The sequence below is a fragment of the Triticum urartu genome, chromosome 1A (genome assembly GCF_056163025.1).
Source record: "Triticum urartu cultivar PI428250 chromosome 1A, HENAU_Tu73, whole genome shotgun sequence".
NCBI lineage: Eukaryota > Viridiplantae > Streptophyta > Magnoliopsida > Poales > Poaceae > Triticum > Triticum urartu.
Genome location: NC_141873.1, coordinates 175,045,723 through 175,064,012, shown reverse-complemented (window position 1 = coordinate 175,064,012; position 18,290 = coordinate 175,045,723). Strand labels below are relative to the sequence as shown.

General features: G+C 45.0%; 3 protein-coding genes and 2 long non-coding RNA genes across 6 annotated transcripts; 2 read left to right on the top strand and 3 right to left on the bottom strand.

Moving 5' to 3' along the window:
• The first annotated feature begins 995 nt into the window (after positions 1 to 995).
• Positions 996 to 13,846, top strand: LOC147990511 (uncharacterized). The gene is made up of 4 exons (XR_015599783.1): positions 996 to 1,339; positions 1,449 to 1,584; positions 1,683 to 1,756; positions 13,717 to 13,846. It is a non-coding gene; the product is annotated as an uncharacterized LOC147990511 (long non-coding RNA).
• On the bottom strand, positions 1,781 to 4,568 carry LOC147990513 (uncharacterized). Its single transcript, XM_087516863.1, has one exon. It carries the CDS (start codon positions 4,560 to 4,562, stop codon positions 3,348 to 3,350), a length of 1,215 nt encoding a protein of 404 aa, XP_087372989.1. The 5' UTR covers positions 4,563 to 4,568; the 3' UTR covers positions 1,781 to 3,347.
• Positions 10,497 to 12,177, bottom strand: LOC147990512 (uncharacterized). The gene is made up of 2 exons (XM_087516849.1): positions 10,857 to 12,177; positions 10,497 to 10,677 (listed from the first exon to the last, which is right to left on the bottom strand). Exon 1 carries the CDS (start codon positions 12,144 to 12,146, stop codon positions 10,914 to 10,916), a length of 1,233 nt encoding a protein of 410 aa, XP_087372975.1. The 5' UTR covers positions 12,147 to 12,177; the 3' UTR covers positions 10,497 to 10,677; positions 10,857 to 10,913.
• LOC125553969 (bidirectional sugar transporter SWEET3a) lies at positions 13,533 to 15,958 on the bottom strand. Of its 2 annotated transcripts, XM_048717608.2 has the most exons (6): positions 15,769 to 15,958; positions 15,659 to 15,695; positions 15,350 to 15,572; positions 14,266 to 14,427; positions 13,879 to 13,998; positions 13,533 to 13,807 (listed from the first exon to the last, which is right to left on the bottom strand). In XM_048717608.2, the coding sequence occupies exons 1-6, from the start codon at positions 15,803 to 15,805 to the stop codon at positions 13,646 to 13,648; spliced, it is 741 nt and encodes a 246-aa protein (XP_048573565.1). In that variant the 5' UTR covers positions 15,806 to 15,958; the 3' UTR covers positions 13,533 to 13,645. The 2 variants fall into 2 exon arrangements, with proteins under 2 accessions (XP_048573565.1, XP_087372980.1); XM_087516854.1 differs by lacking the exon at positions 15,769 to 15,958 and having other exon boundaries at positions 15,350 to 15,712.
• Positions 15,959 to 16,750: 792 nt separating this feature from the next.
• LOC147990510 (uncharacterized) lies at positions 16,751 to 17,463 on the top strand. Its single transcript, XR_015599784.1, has 2 exons — positions 16,751 to 16,888; positions 17,120 to 17,463. It is a non-coding gene; the product is annotated as an uncharacterized LOC147990510 (long non-coding RNA).
• Positions 17,464 to 18,290: the final 827 nt, after the last annotated feature.

Sequence of the window (18,290 nt, the reverse complement as noted above, 5' to 3'; positions counted from 1 at the left end):
CACAATGTGTCATCTCGTAAGGATAAAATTCAAAATGTTAACTAGATTTCTATGGGGATACAACCTTTTACGGCTAATTATGTTGTTTCGTCCTCTCAAGGGTATGACTGGGATGATCCTGAGGGACAATAAAGACAAAAAAACATTGCAGCAGGATACTGGAGAATAGATTGGTGGGCAGACGTTCTGACAGGGAAAGTTTGGCGCTCAAATTCAGACCATCCCTCGCGCAATGGGGAGATGCAATCAAATTGCTATTAACTCTAACAATCTGTAGGTCAATGAAACCATAAATAATGAAGGACGGTCGGCACGAGCTGCGGCGACAGTCATTGATGATTGCTACTCCCTCCGTTCACAAACATAGGATATTTTAGATATTTCAATATGAAGCACATACAGACTAAAATAAGTGAACAAACACACTAAAACGTGTCTATATACATCCAGCTGACAAAAATGTTAAAACATCTTATACTCCATCGGTTCACAAATAACATGTTTTAAATATTTCAATATGGATTACATGCAGATTAAAATGAATGACAAACACACTAAAACTTGTCTATATACATACATATGATTGAGAAAAGTTTGTCGATCCTAGATCTGATCGCTTTGGGGCTTTTTTCTTTTTTCCTCGCCTACTCATATCTTTGGTCTTATATGACTTTGCTTTTGCTGGCGAGTTTTCGCAATGTGTGAGTTGAAGTTGGCTGTGTGCATCCTAGTTATGCAGAGGCCGGGTCTGTGCTCATTATGTTATGCATCTTCTTGATGCTCCGTTTTGAGCCAATAAAATTCACCCTTTGTCGGAAAAATATACTTATAAACAGGGAGAGTATTTTATTGCACGTGATTTTTCTATTTCTAGATTTAAAGATTGTTTACCATTGTTCCTAAATAATGTGTATTTTTGGACGCTAACCAATATTAGTTACGAAGAACGAGAAAAATCCCAAACTAATGTAGATTTCCGCTACCTTCTTCCATGACTCGCAAAGTCCCAAGCGCCGGCGCCACCCCCACCTCCCGCCCCTTCGGACTAAATTGCCTCGATGGGTCGTCTTCGCCCATGGCGCCGGTGCCCCCTCATCCTCTGTTTGGATGAACCACTGAGCGCTCTTTCTCTATTTGTTCTGCACGCGCTTGATGGATCTCTGTCGTGATGAAACTTTGCATTCATAAAATCAGTTGAATTGGGGATTCTAGTTTGTTCACATCTGTGCATGGTATCTGCATGGTGAAGTTAAAAAACTGATAGTTGGTTCTTCTAGCTGGAAGGAGATGGAGAAAGATTCTCTGGATGCTATTGAAGTTGTAACATTCGACTATCCATGTGAGTTAATTTGATTAAACCTCCTGCTAATCATTTCATTTTTGTCCGAAGGTCCAGTCCATAATTCTTGACCCATGTTCACTTAATGGTCGATGAATTGACACTGCAGAAATGTTGGGTGGTAAACGGAGGCCTCCCCCGAAGGCGGACAAGATTGTCGATCATCATCTCGGTGTGGTGAAGAATGTTGTAGCAGAGCATCCTGGTCACCCGCTAGTTCTTACGGTGAAGTCTATGGGTTCGAGGTAATAACATTTACTAATTGTTACTTGTGCATATTTTTGGTTAGTTATATGATCGGACTTCTGAGTACACTTATGTGATGATGCTTCAACATTCTCAGGGTCAGCAGCTGCATGGTAGTGCTCCGATGGTGTCAGTGTTTCTACGGTCATATGCTTGGGTTATCCATTGAAGGTATCCCACTTTATAGTATTTGCTTAGTAATAGTGGATGGGACGCGCCCTGGGCATGTCTTTTGAGGCGGTATCGTGCACACTAATCATGTTGTCGTATTCGTTAGCATACAGTATAAGAAGTTTAGTGAAAATACTTGAGCAAACAGTTATAAATCTCCTCTTATAGGATATTAAGTTAAAGATGAATACTCATAAGACATATAAACTGGTACACTAAGAAATTAATACCATTCAGAATACACTCCACAAGACCCTTGGGAATAAGTACAACCCCATTATTCTGTAAAAAAAATCAAAAACATAGATGAACTGAAGCATTCATTTGGAGCTTGAATCAATGTGGGAGCAACAACAATGTCCCACAGCAACATCACCTTACACCACTCAATCTGCTCTGCATTGCAGCTGCCGGCACCCATTATTGTTATCTGAAACCCGAGTGACAAATACTTGGAAATAAACAATAATATAGAACTGAATCCAAAGGAGATTTCTCGGAGGTGGGAGGCATACGAGGAAGCAGTATAGAGTTTAGTAATGAACCCAAAACAATCACATCATGTTTTATAGAAAAGAATATTTGCCTTATTGGTGTCGACGACGACATACCTGAAAAAGAATTACATCATGAGCTTGACCTTTGCGGATGAGAAGAATAATGACCGCGTCAACTTCGCCCGGATGCAAATGTTCAACGACTGCATTGTAGACCTGGGTCTTCGTGAGCTTGACCGGGTTGGTGCCAGGTTTACATGGACCAACTGCCAAGCAAACCCGATCAGATCTATCTTGGACCAGGTCTTAGTCTCGCCTGAATGGGAGTTCCATTCCCCGCTTGCATCGCTTCACGCCATCACTCGGATTGTGTCAGATCACGTCCGCCTTCGCCTCTCCTCGGAGAATGAGAGTCCTACTCCCCCTCCGAGGTTCCCGTTTGAAACATTCTGGCTTCACCAGAATGGTTTCGCCAAGGCAGTCCGCGGTAGATGGGTGGAATCCCGCCTTGCCCCCCATAGAGGCCTTTCGGCTGTTGACGACTGGCACTTCTGTGCCAAGCGGTCCCGGCAGATTATGAAGGGGTGGGGTGCCAACCTTGGTCGATATCTCTGCGAGCGGAAAAATCCATCCTCACAGCCATTCAGGCCCTGGATATCTGTGCAGACTCGATTGGCCTCGACCCTGATGAGTGGTTGCTTCAGTACGATTTAGAAGACCAGTTATCGGTCATATACACGGACGAGGAGGCCTATTGGTGCTTGCGGGGGACCCAAAAATGGGTCCTCAAAGGGGATGCCAACACCGCCTGTTTTCAGGCCATCGCCAATGGCCGCCGGCGGCGCAACACGATCCCGTTGTTGTGGGATGGCGATACCCTTATGCAGCGGCCGACCGACATCCGGTCTCACATGGATGGCTTTTACAAAGCCCTCTTCACGGCCTCCCCTAGGGAAGGCCTAGCCCTTGCTGGTAACTTTTGGCCGGCCGATCAATGTGTCACGTCGAAGGAGAATGCTAGCCTCACGGCCCCATTCTCTAAGCAAGAGGTCTAGATGGCCATTAAGGGTATGAACACATTCTCCGCGCTGGGCCTAGATGGCCTCTCGGTGAAGTTCTTCCAAGCCACCTCCGTTGTCCATGTACCAATCGCCACCTCCGTTGTAGGCGCTCGGCGAGGGGGCAGCATGCAGGGCAGAGAGAAGCGCCGGGTCGTAGACCGGAGGGGCGCCACCATATGCACCGAAGCCCGGCGTGCCGCCGTATGCAGGGGGACCACCATAGGCCGACGAGCCACCGTAGGCCGCGGCAGCGCCATGCGCGGCAGGAACCGGTGCGGTCAGCAGCGCCTGAGGAGTGCTCGGCCGTGGCCCGAGGATGCTCGGAGCTGGTGGGCGGGGGACGGGCATGGAGTAGGCATGCACTACTCCTGTCCATGGGTTATACCCCGAGAGCCAAGGCGGAGGAGGGGCAGCCGCCGCGGGCGCAGGAGGGCGCGGCGTCGTGTTGGAGTTGCGGCCCCGGCCCCCGCGACCCTTCTGCTTGCGGCCGTTGGAGGGCGCAGGTGCGGGTGGCGGGGCAGGAGCGGGAGCGCGTGGCCCCGGCTGGGTTGGAGTAGAGCCGTGGCCGGCGGCGAGGCCCACGTGAAGAGCGGCGTGGGTCGCCTGCCGAGCGGTGTGATGGAGGCGTTTTTCCTCCATGCGAAGGTAGGTAACCGCCTTCGCGTACGTCGGTGTGATGAGGGAGAGGTTGGCGGCGGACTGGCCAAGGTCGGGGTGGAGGCCGCGGAGGAGGTTGGTGAGGAGGACCGAGTCATCGATGGTCATGCTGACGTCACGTAGCTCATCGGCGAGAACCTTCAGCCGTGTGCAGTACTCGTCGATCGAAAGATTGTTTTGCTGCATAGTGAAGAACTCCCCTTGAAGAAAGACGCGGCGCTGCAGTTGATTGTCGAGGAAGAGATCACACAGGCGCGTCCACATAGCATACGCGGACGGATCGCGGGCATTCACCATGTTGAAGAGGCTGCCGGAGATGGTGAGGAAGAGCCACTTGACGATGCAGGCGTCCACAGCGAGCCACTCGTCATCATCCTTCATGTCGTGGAAGTCAACACTCCCGTCAACATGCTCGATGAGACGGTAAGAGCGGAACAACAGCGCGAAGTACGTGCGCCATGCATTGTAGGACGGCGAGTCGAGGTCGAGGATGACAGGGACGTGGTCCTTGATGTGGATCTCGTTGAGACGATCGGAGGTGAACATGGCACCGGAGAAGGAGCCGGCGTCGGATTCATCGGCCTTGGCCATGGAGACGGCGGGTGGTTAGGGTTTTGGGTGAGAGGGAGAGGGAGCGGTGGCTGCGATGGGTATGGAGAAGAGGGCGGCGGCGGCGACAGAAGGAAGGGAAAAGCGGCGGCGGCCCTTAGGGTTTCGGGAGGAACAAGGGAAGCGGCGGCGGCGTCGGCTACGGGGGAAGTGGCGTCGGCGGCGGCGGCTAGAGTGGATGGGAAGGAGGCGGCGGCGGTGGCTACAGAGAGGTAGCGACGGCGGCGGCAGGAGGACTTGGCGTGGCGGCGGCGTCTAGGGTTAGGCGCGGCGGCGGAGAGGTGCGGAAGCGACAGAAGATCGCGGTAAAACTGATACCATGTAGAGAGAATATTTGGTGCAACTCATTGTATTCCATGGAGTAGGTTACATTATATACACAGGATGTCTTGCGTGACAAGGTAACTAATCCTACCATATCTCTAGGAGTTAGCTATACAAGACTAGAGAAGATAAGATTAGAAATACAAGATATGTCACGTTCAACAGCGGCGATGACACATGTGAGTGCGTCGGACCGGTTTGTGCTCCGGACCCGGTATGTGGCTCGGTTGGGGCCTCCGGCTTTAGATGTTAGGCTTAGGTGAGAGGTTTGGGTATTTGGCCCAGCTTGCACCCCTTCATCATATGGATTGGAGTAGCGGCAGATGTTGCCAAGATGGCGGATTCAGACATATTGTTGTACTACTTTGTAGGGTCCTTGAGAATGATCAATAAAATGGCCGCATGCATCTCCCAGATGCAAAGGCTGGGGTCATCCTCCTTTTCTAAAAAAATACATAATTAGCAAAAAAAAATATTCATCCCCTCGTCACAACCTGGCAGCATCTACCTTACCGCCTTCTCCACATCCCGTAAGTGCTCATTGCTGTTCTGCTCAATTTCTGGAGCGGATTCGCTTCCCTGCTTGCTCCGTAGTGACAGATCCGAAACTCACTCGATAATGCTACGCCTAGTTGATCCCTCAATTTGCTCCACCTCAACATTCCAGCGTTGTTCCTCTTTCCCCCTGGCATGTCGAGCTCCATACGTCACACACACAGCCATGGTGCTGGCCTACGAGGGAGCATCAGAGTCAGGGCACACAGCTGGTACAGAGCTGCGGAGCCACCGTCACTCAGATGATTGATTGATAGCCCCAGCTTTAACTACCTCCAGACAGTGTGCACATAATAGGAAGAACTTTGAACATATATGTTGGTTAGGCAAGTAGGTCTAGGAGTTTGTGTGACCGAGCCTGTGCCTCGAGTTGGGCAATGCCAGATCCAGTCATCTCCTTGCTCTAGCAGCTCTAGTGCTGGGCATCTTGGACGGCAAGTTTTCAGATGGCTGTGCCTGCAGTTACTCTGGCCTACGTCCATTGCCCTGATACATACTGTGTTGTGACATTTCGTCAAACATGGTACACATGCTTTCACGGCAATGGTGCGACAGAACTGGGAGAGACTACCATCCAATTTTAGCGAAAGTCAGATGGCATGCCATTATGGCAAACACAGTGGCAAGACCATGCTGATTTGGATGGTTGGATCAATGTTAGCAAAACCACCTCAGGGTGTACTTTAGCATGGTTTGGAAGTTGGGTAAATAAGTTCTGCTGTGGGGCTTATCCAGACTTTGTGTGATAGTTTGGGGGTAGACTTGGAAAACCAATCTTTTACTTGTTGGTTCTGCCTTTGTAGTGGCTGTTTTTTGATGAAAGTAGGAAACTAGGAATGATGGCATGCTGAGACCTTTGTCACGCCATCTTATGGCAATTCCATTTATGTGCCATATGGGTGAATCAATCTTTTGGATGGGTGTACCCTCATTGCCCTTATACTGAAAGGTAGTTTTGGCATATTAGATATTGTTGTAAATAGAATCTTCTATGGATGAATATTATAATCTTGCATGGGGAAAAGAGTTCCATACTTTATCTGCGAAGCCTAAAGACTTCAAAACTACCTGATATTCACTTGGCATGATCTGCCCGGTCCGAGCTAGAGGAGCCTGGGGTGATTAGAGAGGGTGGTCGTTGGACCCCATGGTTGCGGGGAGGCCGGATCCCGGACCCGTGTTCCCATGCGACCCCTTGACCTCTATGTCTGCAACTAACGGGGAGATGGTGCATAATAAATAAGATCCCAGGCTCTATTTTTTGCAAACAGTTCAGTTCCGACAAGAATATGAAGAAAATATCTGTGTTCCAAACAGGGATGTAAATGATCTTTCCTACTTATAAAGATTGAAGTTGGTGGTGAGTTCACATGGGAACAACAATTTTCACCAATAAACAAATGTACCCATACCTACATGTGGTACTAGCAACCTTCCAAGAGACATAAATAAAGAAAAATGTTTTTAGTCACATGTGCGACCTAACACAAATAAAGAAGTACACTACTACTTTCATGTGAGACCAACACACATAGAAGGCAGAAATATTATATGCAGAAATGCGACTCTAACTCAAAATTATGCTCTTGTTTTTTAGTTTCTCTTCCCAACCAAGTTCTTCCAGTTCTATATCACAGAAGAAGAGACTGAACAAATTGTAATTCCAAAGCGATGATAGGCCTTGTCCGCCTACCCAATCCACGCCTATTCTCATATGTTTCAACATTTGAAATGTTGTGTCTTGCAACTGTTAACAATGGTTTAAGCGTCTCAATCACCATAACATGGTGACCCGCATGTATTTGTATTGATATGGCTTGGAGTACAAGGGATCCGATGGTTACAATCTAACCATACGGAAGAGATATACAAGGGGAGGAGATAGAGATAGAATACAGAGATAAGTTATCTAACTAACTACCTCCCTTGATGCGCAGCAATATTGGTTAACACCCTCCCTTAATCTGAACGCCTCAAGTTCAGATTACGCTTGAACTCCTCAAACTGTTTTGTAGCCAAGGCCTTTGTAAAGCCATCTGCAATTTGATCTCTGGAAGAAACAAACCGAATTTCCAGTTCCTTGCTAGCAACCCTTTCTCTGACAAAGTGATAATCAATTTCAATGTGCTTGGTTCTTGCATGGAAAACAGGGTTAGCAGAAAGATATATTGCTCCAATATTGTCACACCAAAGACATGGAGTTTGTGTGTGACATATCCCAAGCTCCTTGAGCATAGCCTTAACCCATATAATTTCTGCTGTAGCATTTGCCAATGCCTTATATTCTGCCTCAGTGTTCGAACATGACACAGTTGCCTGTTTCTTTGCACACCAAGAAATCAAGTTAGGACCAAAGAAAATAGCAAAGCCTCCTGTGGACCTCCTGTCATCCAAGCAACCTGCCCAGTCAGAGTCAGAGAACGCACTGACAAGAGTAGATGATGACTTGGTAAATGTTAGTCCAACATTCAAAGTATGTTTCACATATCTCAGTATACGTTTGGCAGCAGTCCAGTGAGCTGAGGTAGGTGCATGGAGAAATTGACATACTTTATTAACTACAAATGAAATATCAGGCCTAGTGAGTGTAAGATACTGAAGTGCACCCACCAAACTCCTATACTTAGTGCCATCCTCCTGACTCAAGGGCACACCTTCTGTAAGAGAAAGTTTTTCTGAACTGGACAAAGGTGTCAGTGATGGTTTAGAACTCTGCATCCCTGCCTTGCTCAAAAGATCAGTGGTATATTTTTCTTGAGAAAGATGGAGACCACCCTCTTTGTTTGGCCTGACCTCAATTCCAAGAAAATAATGCAAATCACCAAGATCTTTAAGAGCAAAATCAGAATTTAAATCCTTTAAAAGAGCCATGACTGTGGCATGAGAGGAACTTGTGACAATGATGTCATCAACATAGACAAGAACAAAGATAACTGTGGCATGCTGATTGTAAATGAACAAGGAAGTGTCAGACTTGGATGGAACAAAGCCAAGAACCTGCAACTTAAGACTCAAGCGAGAATACCATGCTCGTGGAGCCTGTTTGAGTCCATATAGAGATTTATCCAGTCGACAAATATGAGATGGCTTGTGAGGATCGACAAACCCAGGAGGTTGTTTCATATAGACTTCCTCTTCCAAAACGCCATGAAGAAACACATTCTTTACATCTAGCTGACGAAGAGTCCAGCCTCTGGATACAGCAATGGAGATAACAAGGCGAATGGTAGCAACTTTAACAACCGGACTAAAAGTGTCCTCATAATCAAGCCCATACCTCTATTTGAACCCTTTTGCAACCAAGCGTGCTTTATAGCGGTCAATAGTGCCATCTGACTTTTTCTTGATGCGAAACAGCCATTTGCAGTCAATCACATTACGACCTGGACGAGAAGGAACAAGATGCCAGGTGCGTTTTGTTTGGAGAGCAAAAAATTCATCATCCATGGCTTGTTTCCACTGGGGATCTGTAAGAGCCTCATGAACAGTGCGGGGTTCACCTGTAGGAACAGTAGCAACTAGCCCATATTTTGTTTTATAATTAACAGGTTGTAGTGTACCACTTTGAAGACGTGTACGCGGAAAAATGGAGGGAGCTGGCACAGAAGATCCCGTAGGTGCAGCCTCCAGCGAAGCAGCAGATCCCAGCGATCCCGAGGGGGAGACAGCGACGTCAAGAGGATCGTCTGCGGCGCACGACTCAGCAGGAGGAGAAGAGCCGGGCGCAGCATGCACAGGATCGGGACGAGGCGGGTCTCGTCGCGTGTAGACGCGGGGGACAGGCGCGAAGCGGGCGGGTGTCTGGTCCCCCGGCGTTGGTTGGCGGGTCGTGCGGGGAGGGGGGGACCGACCCCACAGCCTAGCTACACGCGGCGTGAGTGGGTTGGTGCGGGGGAGAATTAGCCTGGGAGGCGTGGGCCTCCTGACGAGGCGGTGATCCCGGCGTAGATATGCCCGGACCTGACACGGGCTGGCGTGCCGATCCCGAGGCGGATCGCCCCTGGTCGCCTGTGTCTGCGACAGAATCCTCCTGGACAGGGTTTTCTTCAAAAAAAGCATGATTTCCTGCACCGTTTTCACTGCAATTTGTTCCTGTAACACCAGACTCAGGTAAAGGATTAGGAGAGTTAGTCAAAATTGGATCATCATAGTTATCATTACCCATACGATCAACTCCAGAAAGATGAGAAGGAAACAAAAGGATTTCTTTGCGAAGGAGAGCACCGACATTAGGATGGAGTGAGGCAAAAGGAAATTGTGTTTCATCAAATACCACATCACGAGAAATATAGACGCGACCAGTTGCAACCTCAAGACATTTAACACCCTTATGTTGAGGACTGTATCCAAGAAAAACACATTGCTTGGAACGGAACATAAGTTTACGAGTGTTATAAGGGCGAAGATTGGGCCAACATGCGCAACCAAAGACTCGAAGAGTGTTGTAGTCCGGTGTGATATGCAAAAGACGTTTAGTGGGGGTCTCGTTAGAGATGACATGACTAGGCCACATGTTGATGAGATGCACAGCGGTAAGAAACGCTTCATCCCAAAATTTTAGTGGCATGGAGGCGGAAGCAAGGAGAGCTAGTCCTACTTCAACGATGTGGCGGTGCTTGCGTTCGGCTGACCCATTTTGCTGGTGCGCATGAGGACATGAAACATGATGAGAAATGCCAATCTTTTGAAAAAACGAATTGAACTTCTTGTATTCCCCACCCCAATCAGATTGCATAGCAATAATTTTACTATCAAACTTGCGTTCTACAAGAGCTTGAAAGTTGTGAAACACTTGAAAAACATCGGAACGCTTTTTGAGCAAATAGATCCATGTGTACTTACTAAAATCATCAATAAAGCTTACATAGTAAGAATGTCGACCAACAGAAGTAGGGGCTGGACCCCATACATCAGAAAAGATAAGCTGCAAGGGCTTGGTTGACACACTAGTGGATACATGATATGGCAGTTGATGACTTTTTGCTCGCTGGCATGAATCACAAACAGTCTCTAAATTTCTCTCACCAACAACTGGGAGTTTATTTCTACTAAGGATTTGATGAACAGTAGCAAATGATGGATGACCTAAGCGACTGTGCCATCTTTCAGCAGAAAGCTTGATGGCACCATAAACTCTTTTATTGTATGAGCAATACTTAGGAAGTAATGCATAGAGTTCTTCCACACAGACACCCCTATGGAGAATTTCCTTCGTGACCTGATCCTTGATCAAAAAGAAGAAAGGGTGAAATTCTATAAAGACATTGTTATCAAGGGCAATGCGATGAACAGATAAGAGAGTTTTGGAAGCATTAGGCACATGCGAGATATCTTTTATTTCAAGGTTTTTGTGTGGGGTTTTGATATGTGATTGACCAATATGACTTATCTCCATACCTGCACCGTTTGCCGCAGTGTAGACTTGATCATTGCCACGATACTTCTCATGCATTGTTAGCTTCTCCAATTCACCCGTGATATGATTTGTTGCACCGGTATCCATATAGCAGTTGGTATCGACACCGTATGATGTATCAGCTGCAGCAGCAATTTTTTTCTTTTGGGACGTATCATCGGCATAACGCCAATCACAGTCCTTAGCAATATGATTAGTTTTTTTTTGCAGATTTGACATTTACCCTCGTAGCCTTCGTAGTCTTGGAAGTTTCGGCCCCTGTTGCCGTTGGAGGGGGGGCGCCGGCCGTTGTTGTTGCTGGAATTCCCCTGGTGATAGTAGCCTCCGCCGCCACCACCATGATAGGATCCGCCACCGCCGCCGTAGTTGTTCTGGTGGTAGCCTCCAGCGCCACCGTTCGGGTAGCCGCTGTTGCCGCCCCCACCATAGCCTCCCCCACCGTAGCCGCCAGAGCCGCCAGATCCACCACCGTTAGGGTGGCCACCGCCGCCATAGCCAGGGCCACCATGGGGGCCGCCACCGTTGCCCTTCTGGTTTGTGTTGCCACGGTAGCCGCCCTTGTTGCCTCCTTGTCGCCCGCCGCCGCGGGAGATGGAGTTTGCAGACGATTTGAAACCACCGGCTCCGTTTTCATGGAACATCTCGACCCTCTGGTCGAAGTTGGCCACAAGAGAGAAGAGGGCGTCGACGGTGGTAGGCTCCGTGCGCACATCCAGCGCAGAGACAATTGGTTGGTACTCCATGTCGAGTCCAGCGACGATGAAGGAGATGAGTTCTCCCTCCCCGATCGGTTTGCCCGCCGCCGCGAACTCGTCGGAGAGAGACCTCATGTACCCGAAGTAGGCCGAAGCCGACTGGGATCCCTTCTGCGCATTCGTGAGAGAGGCTCGGATGTTGTTGACGCGAGATAGGGACACAGCAGCAAACATGTTCGCCATCGCGTCCCAGATTGCATGTGACGTCTCAAGGGAGGCGACTTGGATGAGAACTTCTTTGGATAGGTTTCGGAGGAGATAAGCAACTATTTGCTGATCTTGAATAAGCCATGGGGAGTAGGCAGGATTTTGGACAACCAGATCCTTCCCGTCGGCGCCTTTGGAGGTGATGGTTTTGGAGGGTTCTTGGATAGTTTGATCGAGGTAGCCAAAAAGGCCAGCGCCCATGATCTGTGATCTGGCCTGGGCGCGCCATAGGACATAGTTGGTACGGGAAAGTGGTTCGGAGATGTTGTTGTTCAGGCCGGAGAAGATGGCCGAGCTAGAGGAGGACATGGTTCCTGGGATGATCGGTGGAAGGTATGATCTGTCGATGGAGGATGGGTGGAGGCGAGCTAGGGATGGGTTTCTGTCGATGGAGGGTAGATGGGAACGAGCTAGACGAGGTGGAAGAGTCCTGCTCTGATTACCATGTTAACAATGGTTTAAGCGTCTCAATCACCGTAACATGGTGACCCGCATGTATTTGTATTGATATGGCTTGGAGTACAAGGGATCCGGTGGTTACAATCTAACCATACGGAAGAGATATACAAGGGGAGGAGATAGAGATAGAATACAGAGATAAGTTATCTAACTAACTACCTCCCTTGATGCGCAGCAATATTGGTTAACAGCAACTGCCCTACTATGATCGCTTAAGATTCTGCAATGCATGCCACATGATCTTTCGTCGTATTTTCGCTCTTTTTAATCGTGAACCGCACAGAAAGGCCGCAGGACACCGGTGTATTTTGATGGCTTTCTGAGCTAGTGACTTAACTCGTATTTTATAGTTTCGTAGCAACGCACGGGCATCGTGCTTTAAGAGACTTGCAGTGGATGTGTTCACAGGGCAACAAGGATGGCTTATGCCCCTTGGACAAGCTTGAGTTAACTTGGAAGAAGATGACCTGCCAGAATGAATTGCATCTTGTTGATTGTGGTGACCACTTTTTCAAAATCAGCCAAAGATACCAAAAATCAGCGAGAATAAGTCAACATGATGTTGAATTAGAAGCTGTTAAAGCAATTGCACAATTCGTCCAGAAGTCCATAGCTGAAAGCTTAACCTAGCCGTTCCTTCAAAATTTTCTTATAACATCTAACGGTAGGTTCCTGATCCTAAAATTCTGGCTTTTGAATGATCTAATACGATCAGGTACTTGGTTTGGTGGCTGATTAGATGTAAAACAATGATATCCCCCCAACCCCCCCCCCCCCCCCCCCTCCCGGGAAATGTAATATGCTTGTAATTATTTGTATTTTTAATTTTTTATCATGGAACACCTTTTTGTTTTGTCACCGTGTTTTTTGCATGATTGAGATAAACTGCATTGAATATTCGTACATAAACATGCTGTTGCTGCTTATCTAAGAATTGTTACTAATTCAATAATATTAGTGGCTAGCAGTATGTGGCAATGGTGTGGTGGTTCATTAATCAACAGTAAATACGTTGATGTATGCAAGGGTTTTTTCTTTGCTATCATCCCAACTTAACACATGATGATTGCAAAGAACATTCCTCTTGGATGCCCTGTGAACACATCCACTGTTACTCTGTTAGTCAAGTCAAGCTGTGTATGCATATCTAGTTTCTGCAATGTGTGACCATGGGACATTGCAGCCACATCATTAGCAAATTATTTAGATCTGCAATAGTTGACTAGGAACATAATATATGATAATCTGAAGACTATTATTTTCTCCTCGCATTATGCGGTTACAAGAGACACTTTGTCCAGCGAAAAGAAAATGTATTTGTTACTCAAAATGGTAGTTTAGGTCTCAGATTATGGCTTTTGTCCTTTCGTGTTGTCTTGACTAGTTACAACTTTCAGTTCATCTGCTTGCTCAATATCAGGATTCGTCTTGGGTGCTTCTTTGCATTTGCTGTAAATGCAGTACACGACCAACTGAAGAATACCCATTAAGCAGCCAATGAAGCTTGGTGCCTTTACAAGAAAACAAGTATGTCAGCATAATTTATACATTTTATTGTGCTAAAGTTTCTTTTTGTACTAACCGTGAGAAAAGGATCCTTTCCAAGGAGCCCATACAGCATCCAGAGTAAACTTGTCAAGAAGCTAAACAATGACAAGTAGAAAGGCATGAACTCCACACTTTTCGTCCTGATAACTTGTTTCTGCAATGTTGGATAAAAAGTTATTTTTCTTGCCATGCCTTCTGTCTAACTGAATATATTTTTTCTGAAGTACTTTGGAAACTGATATAAGTTCATTGAACCATTTTTAGATATTGTGGAACATACGATATTTTATACTACTTATGACATGCGTTTGTGGATCATTTTGTCAGGCTTACAACGTTGTTGCAAATCATTATAATGAAACATGTTGTTCTTTTCTCTGTGAATCATAGTTCAGGAGGCACGTTAAGTAACAGTACTCACCACAGCTACCAACGGAGAGCCATACATTAATATGGAAGCCACCAAACCAATGCTACCGACAAATACTTTACGCATTTGGTGGGTGTGGAATGAGAAAATTGAGAAAAATACAGCCATGCCGAAGATGATTAGAATTGGAGATACCATCATCATGACAAGCTTCTGCAAAAGATTGCCAGTTAAGTGTTAGGATTACTAATCGATAGTAATTCTTATAACATCATATACGCATCTAAACATCGAATTACTCACCATTTTAATTATAAGATTTTAACTACAATCGTGAAATAGTACCTATAAAGCCTAGGGGTAACTATGAAATAATATATTCTCTTATGTTTGCATCAGAAGGCTGGTGTTTGGTCGTCCTTACATGGTTCAGCAAGAGTGAAAGCGACATTTTATAAATAGAAACATAAAGTGCTCTTGTCCTTAGTCAATCACATGCCTACAACTAAACATAAAGTATTCTTGTCCTTAGGCAACTATACATATAATTGACAGATTTATGTTCTTAAATTCACTACTCACTAAGTCACTAGTAACTAGATTCTTTTCCTTCATTTCCCTAAACAATAAATGTTGCTTTTTCCAAATCGTATTTACAATGAAGCATCTGGTCCCCGATGATAGAGACTATCACTATATTACTTAATTGCATACCTACACATGTATACAACCTCTTCTGTCACATTAATATGCAAGAGTTAGGCCTCAGTACATGTTTTATGTTTAGTAGAGATACAAACAATTAACAGTATCTGATTGACACTATGATTATTACATAGCTTATGAATTTCCAATTTATCTGAATGTGATAAATTAGGAGTAAATATGTGCTTATTGCTTCCTACCATTTCGTCCAGGGAAGCAAGGCTCTCACTTCTACTTTCGTAGTTTTGCTGATTCAATTTATCATGTCCAAGCAAGGTTGTTGCCTTTGTATATAGTTGTATATATCAACTATAATATGCTAATGGAAATGAACACGAAATTTTGACAGACACTGGCAGCCATATTTTCCTACCGCAAAGTTACTAACATGCTAATGGAACAGAATCACAGATCTTCAGAAATAACTTACCTTTTTCTCTCGTGGTGCAAACCATATGTATATACTGATAAATGTGCTTTCAAAGAGCACTCCTAGTGAGCTGATTCCGGACAGAGTCCAATTCTCCCATCCGGAGCTCACTACTGGAAGACCGTACCAAGTATATGTGAGGCTGCTGAACAAAGTTAAGATATATGGTATGCATGAGTATTCTTCTACGCTGCCCTTCTTTATCACTCTTCTGAATGTCAATCTGGGAAACACAGTAAAATGGAAAGTGTTATGCAATGCATCAGATACTCTAAGCTGATCATAGGAGTTTATGATATAGGCATGTACATTGGTGCTGCATAGAGGAGAAAGCAGACTACACTTCCTGCAAGAAAAGACCATGATGGCATTAAAACAGGAAGCAAACTAGTTGGAGTAGCTAGTGAATTGAAAAATACCAATAATCCCTGTTGTTACGTGGAGGTCAGGAAACATTCTTTTGGGCTGAAGGTTTTATCTTGCCACAAGAACTAGATTTGCCCAGGGTTCATAGTTTATAACAAGGGGCACGCTATTTATAATGCACGATGGGTGTTTAACGTGTTGGAAGAAGAAGATATTGCTCAAACCACTAGGTGGAATATCAGTAGGAGGCCCACATACTTCTCTTGTTCATACGAAACACGGCTCAATTTTCAGCAAGACCGCAAACGTCAAGTAAGGGTGAAATGGCCATACATGTTTTTTGCTCAGAATCCAGTTAATTATTCCAGCCATGTACCTAGAAGAATCTCAAAAGCTTTTATGTTTGATGCTGGTCCATCCATCCATGTTGGAGAATCTGGTATGTTATAGCACCTATTCCATCTATAAGATAGCGAGATATGGTGTCCAACTGTTGGATTTGCTTGATTATGAAGATATTGAGAAACATCAAAATGTCTCATTAGCTTCTGTTGCTAACAAGCGGCAACTGTTGATCCACAGGAAAAAAGAAGGGGTGAGAATCCTTGGTGTCTTTTGTTCTTCACTTTTTCCATACATGTTAAGAAGCATCCATACATGTGATGTATCATGCATCATTATCTGACCACGGAACAGTTCTGTTATTCCTATCATTGCTTACCATTCGTAACGAGCAACTGCATTTTTCTGGTAAAATTTATTAGATATTCTGATGCTGCTTATTAACCTCTAACTAATGTAATGATCCTGAGTAAATGTTCTTATTATAACTTACTGATTCACTCTTCGTTTCCCTCTTATTAATTTGTGTGTTTCTTGCCTCATGAGCATTCTGTGGTTCTCTTGCAGTGCGAATTGTCACTCATGGAATGATTCTTGTGGCCAGTATAGAACTGAGCTTTAACTGTTGGTTCACATGGTCATATGTAATCTGTCTGCTGTTTCGCACGTTGTAGTGCAACCAGTGTTATTGTCATTGATCATAGAATATGCTGTAGAATACCAGTAATCCTGAATATGTGCTAAAGTTGCCACGCTACGTATAAAATCTTCAACGACAAGCATTTGATTCCAAGAAAAGGCGACTGTCATGCAGATAAGCATACATTAGAGGTTGAGCATCTATTTCGTGTGGAGGGTGGATGTTGCGTAACTGCTTGTGTTTTTTCTTTCTTTTCGTGTTTCATTGTACCCAAAAATCGCTTTCCTCCCCATGAAGCCGAAAGTCCCTATAAACCACCTGTCTTTTTTGTTTCTTTTGCTTTCTATACTAAACTGTCATTTTAATTTGTGTGTAGTGCTCCAGTTTGAAACCCTTTCTGAACTTGAAAATTATCTTTACAGGTCATGAAGCCACCAAATTTATATTTTCCAGTTTTTCATTGACTCTTAATGCACTACAGAGGGCCGCGTTACTGGAGGAGACACTAAGATCTGAAGCGTGAATATATCTGACAAAGGAACAATAGCTTTATTCTTCTAGAAGAATTGATGCTGTTATGACTACCATTAATTCTAGCAGACGAATAACCACAATTTGTCTGATAAGAGCAACCTATGTATTTTAAGTAACAGGTAGGCACTCTGATGCCGTCGGTTACCCCATCACTATATACAAGTGGTCATTTTGATCGTGGTTTTTGGTAACAAAAGGACATGAAAAAGTTATAGCAAGTTTTATTCCATTAGGATAACATTTCTTCTACATTGTGTGGCTGAACACTGGTTTTAGTTATTCTTTTGCATCTTCCTTGTGTGTGCTGTGGAAAAACTAGAAACAGTCTTTTGTAGGGCTGATAATTTGAGTTTTAGGGGCGAGAAAAATACTTCTTTTGTTATTGAGTTTTACCCAAACCTAGCCAAACAAGATTTTAGCTGGTTAAGCTCTAGAAAATCTGATTTTTGTACCCACTTGGCATTTTAAGTATCACTATTTATTTGTTTATTTAATAGTGTCGTAAGGTGGATTAAACAAGTACAGGACAAATTAGTTTCGGTCAACTTTTGTTTTTAAAAACGGAACTAGGAGCATCGAAACACCCTGTCCCAAGAAAAAGAAAACCATGATATATTCTCTAAGCACTAGTTACAGACATATTTGCATCCAAGTAGGCCCTAATAAGGCTCTGATAGGAAGAACCTATTTTGTTTTTGACACGCGAGCGCACTGCAATGGACTAAGGAAAATTCGCACACATAAAGCATATATCTATGCCCAATTGCCAGGGTGGAATTGTTCTCTTCTTCCCCTGGAACCATCTTTGTTCTTTTTTCTTGCGGCTCGGCTCGGCTGCCGATATTGTGTTAGAATGTGTAATGTGTGTTTGCATAGGTATTTTTTGTCTAGGGAGAATATAGCTACGTACACATCAATTGCGTATGTGAGTCTTCTCATCCAAGGGCCAGTACAACCTTGGAGCTTGGCAAAAGAAAGTTCTGTTTTTTCGCTCTTTCACAAAGAGATCATCTAGAGAAAGTGTCGACGCACTTGGCTTGATAGCCGAGGACAGTTGGT

Excerpts from the sequence above, each read along its gene's own strand:
- LOC147990513 (XM_087516863.1), bottom strand. The coding sequence starts at position 4,562 with ATGGCCAAGGCCGATGAATCCGACGCCGGCTCCTTCTCCGGTGCCATG.
- LOC125553969 (XM_087516854.1), bottom strand. The coding sequence starts at position 15,712 with ATGGTCTTTTCTTGCAGGAAGTGTAGTCTGCTTTCTCCTCTATGCAGC. Across the intron at positions 14,428-15,349 it reads TTGCACCACGAGAGAAAAAG|AAGCTTGTCATGATGATGGT; the intron begins GTAAGTTATTTC and ends AATCTTTTGCAG. Across the intron at positions 13,808-13,878 it reads GAAAGGATCCTTTTCTCACG|GCACCAAGCTTCATTGGCTG; the intron begins GTTAGTACAAAA and ends TTTCTTGTAAAG.
- LOC147990512 (XM_087516849.1), bottom strand. The coding sequence starts at position 12,146 with ATGTCCTCCTCTAGCTCGGCCATCTTCTCCGGCCTGAACAACAACATC.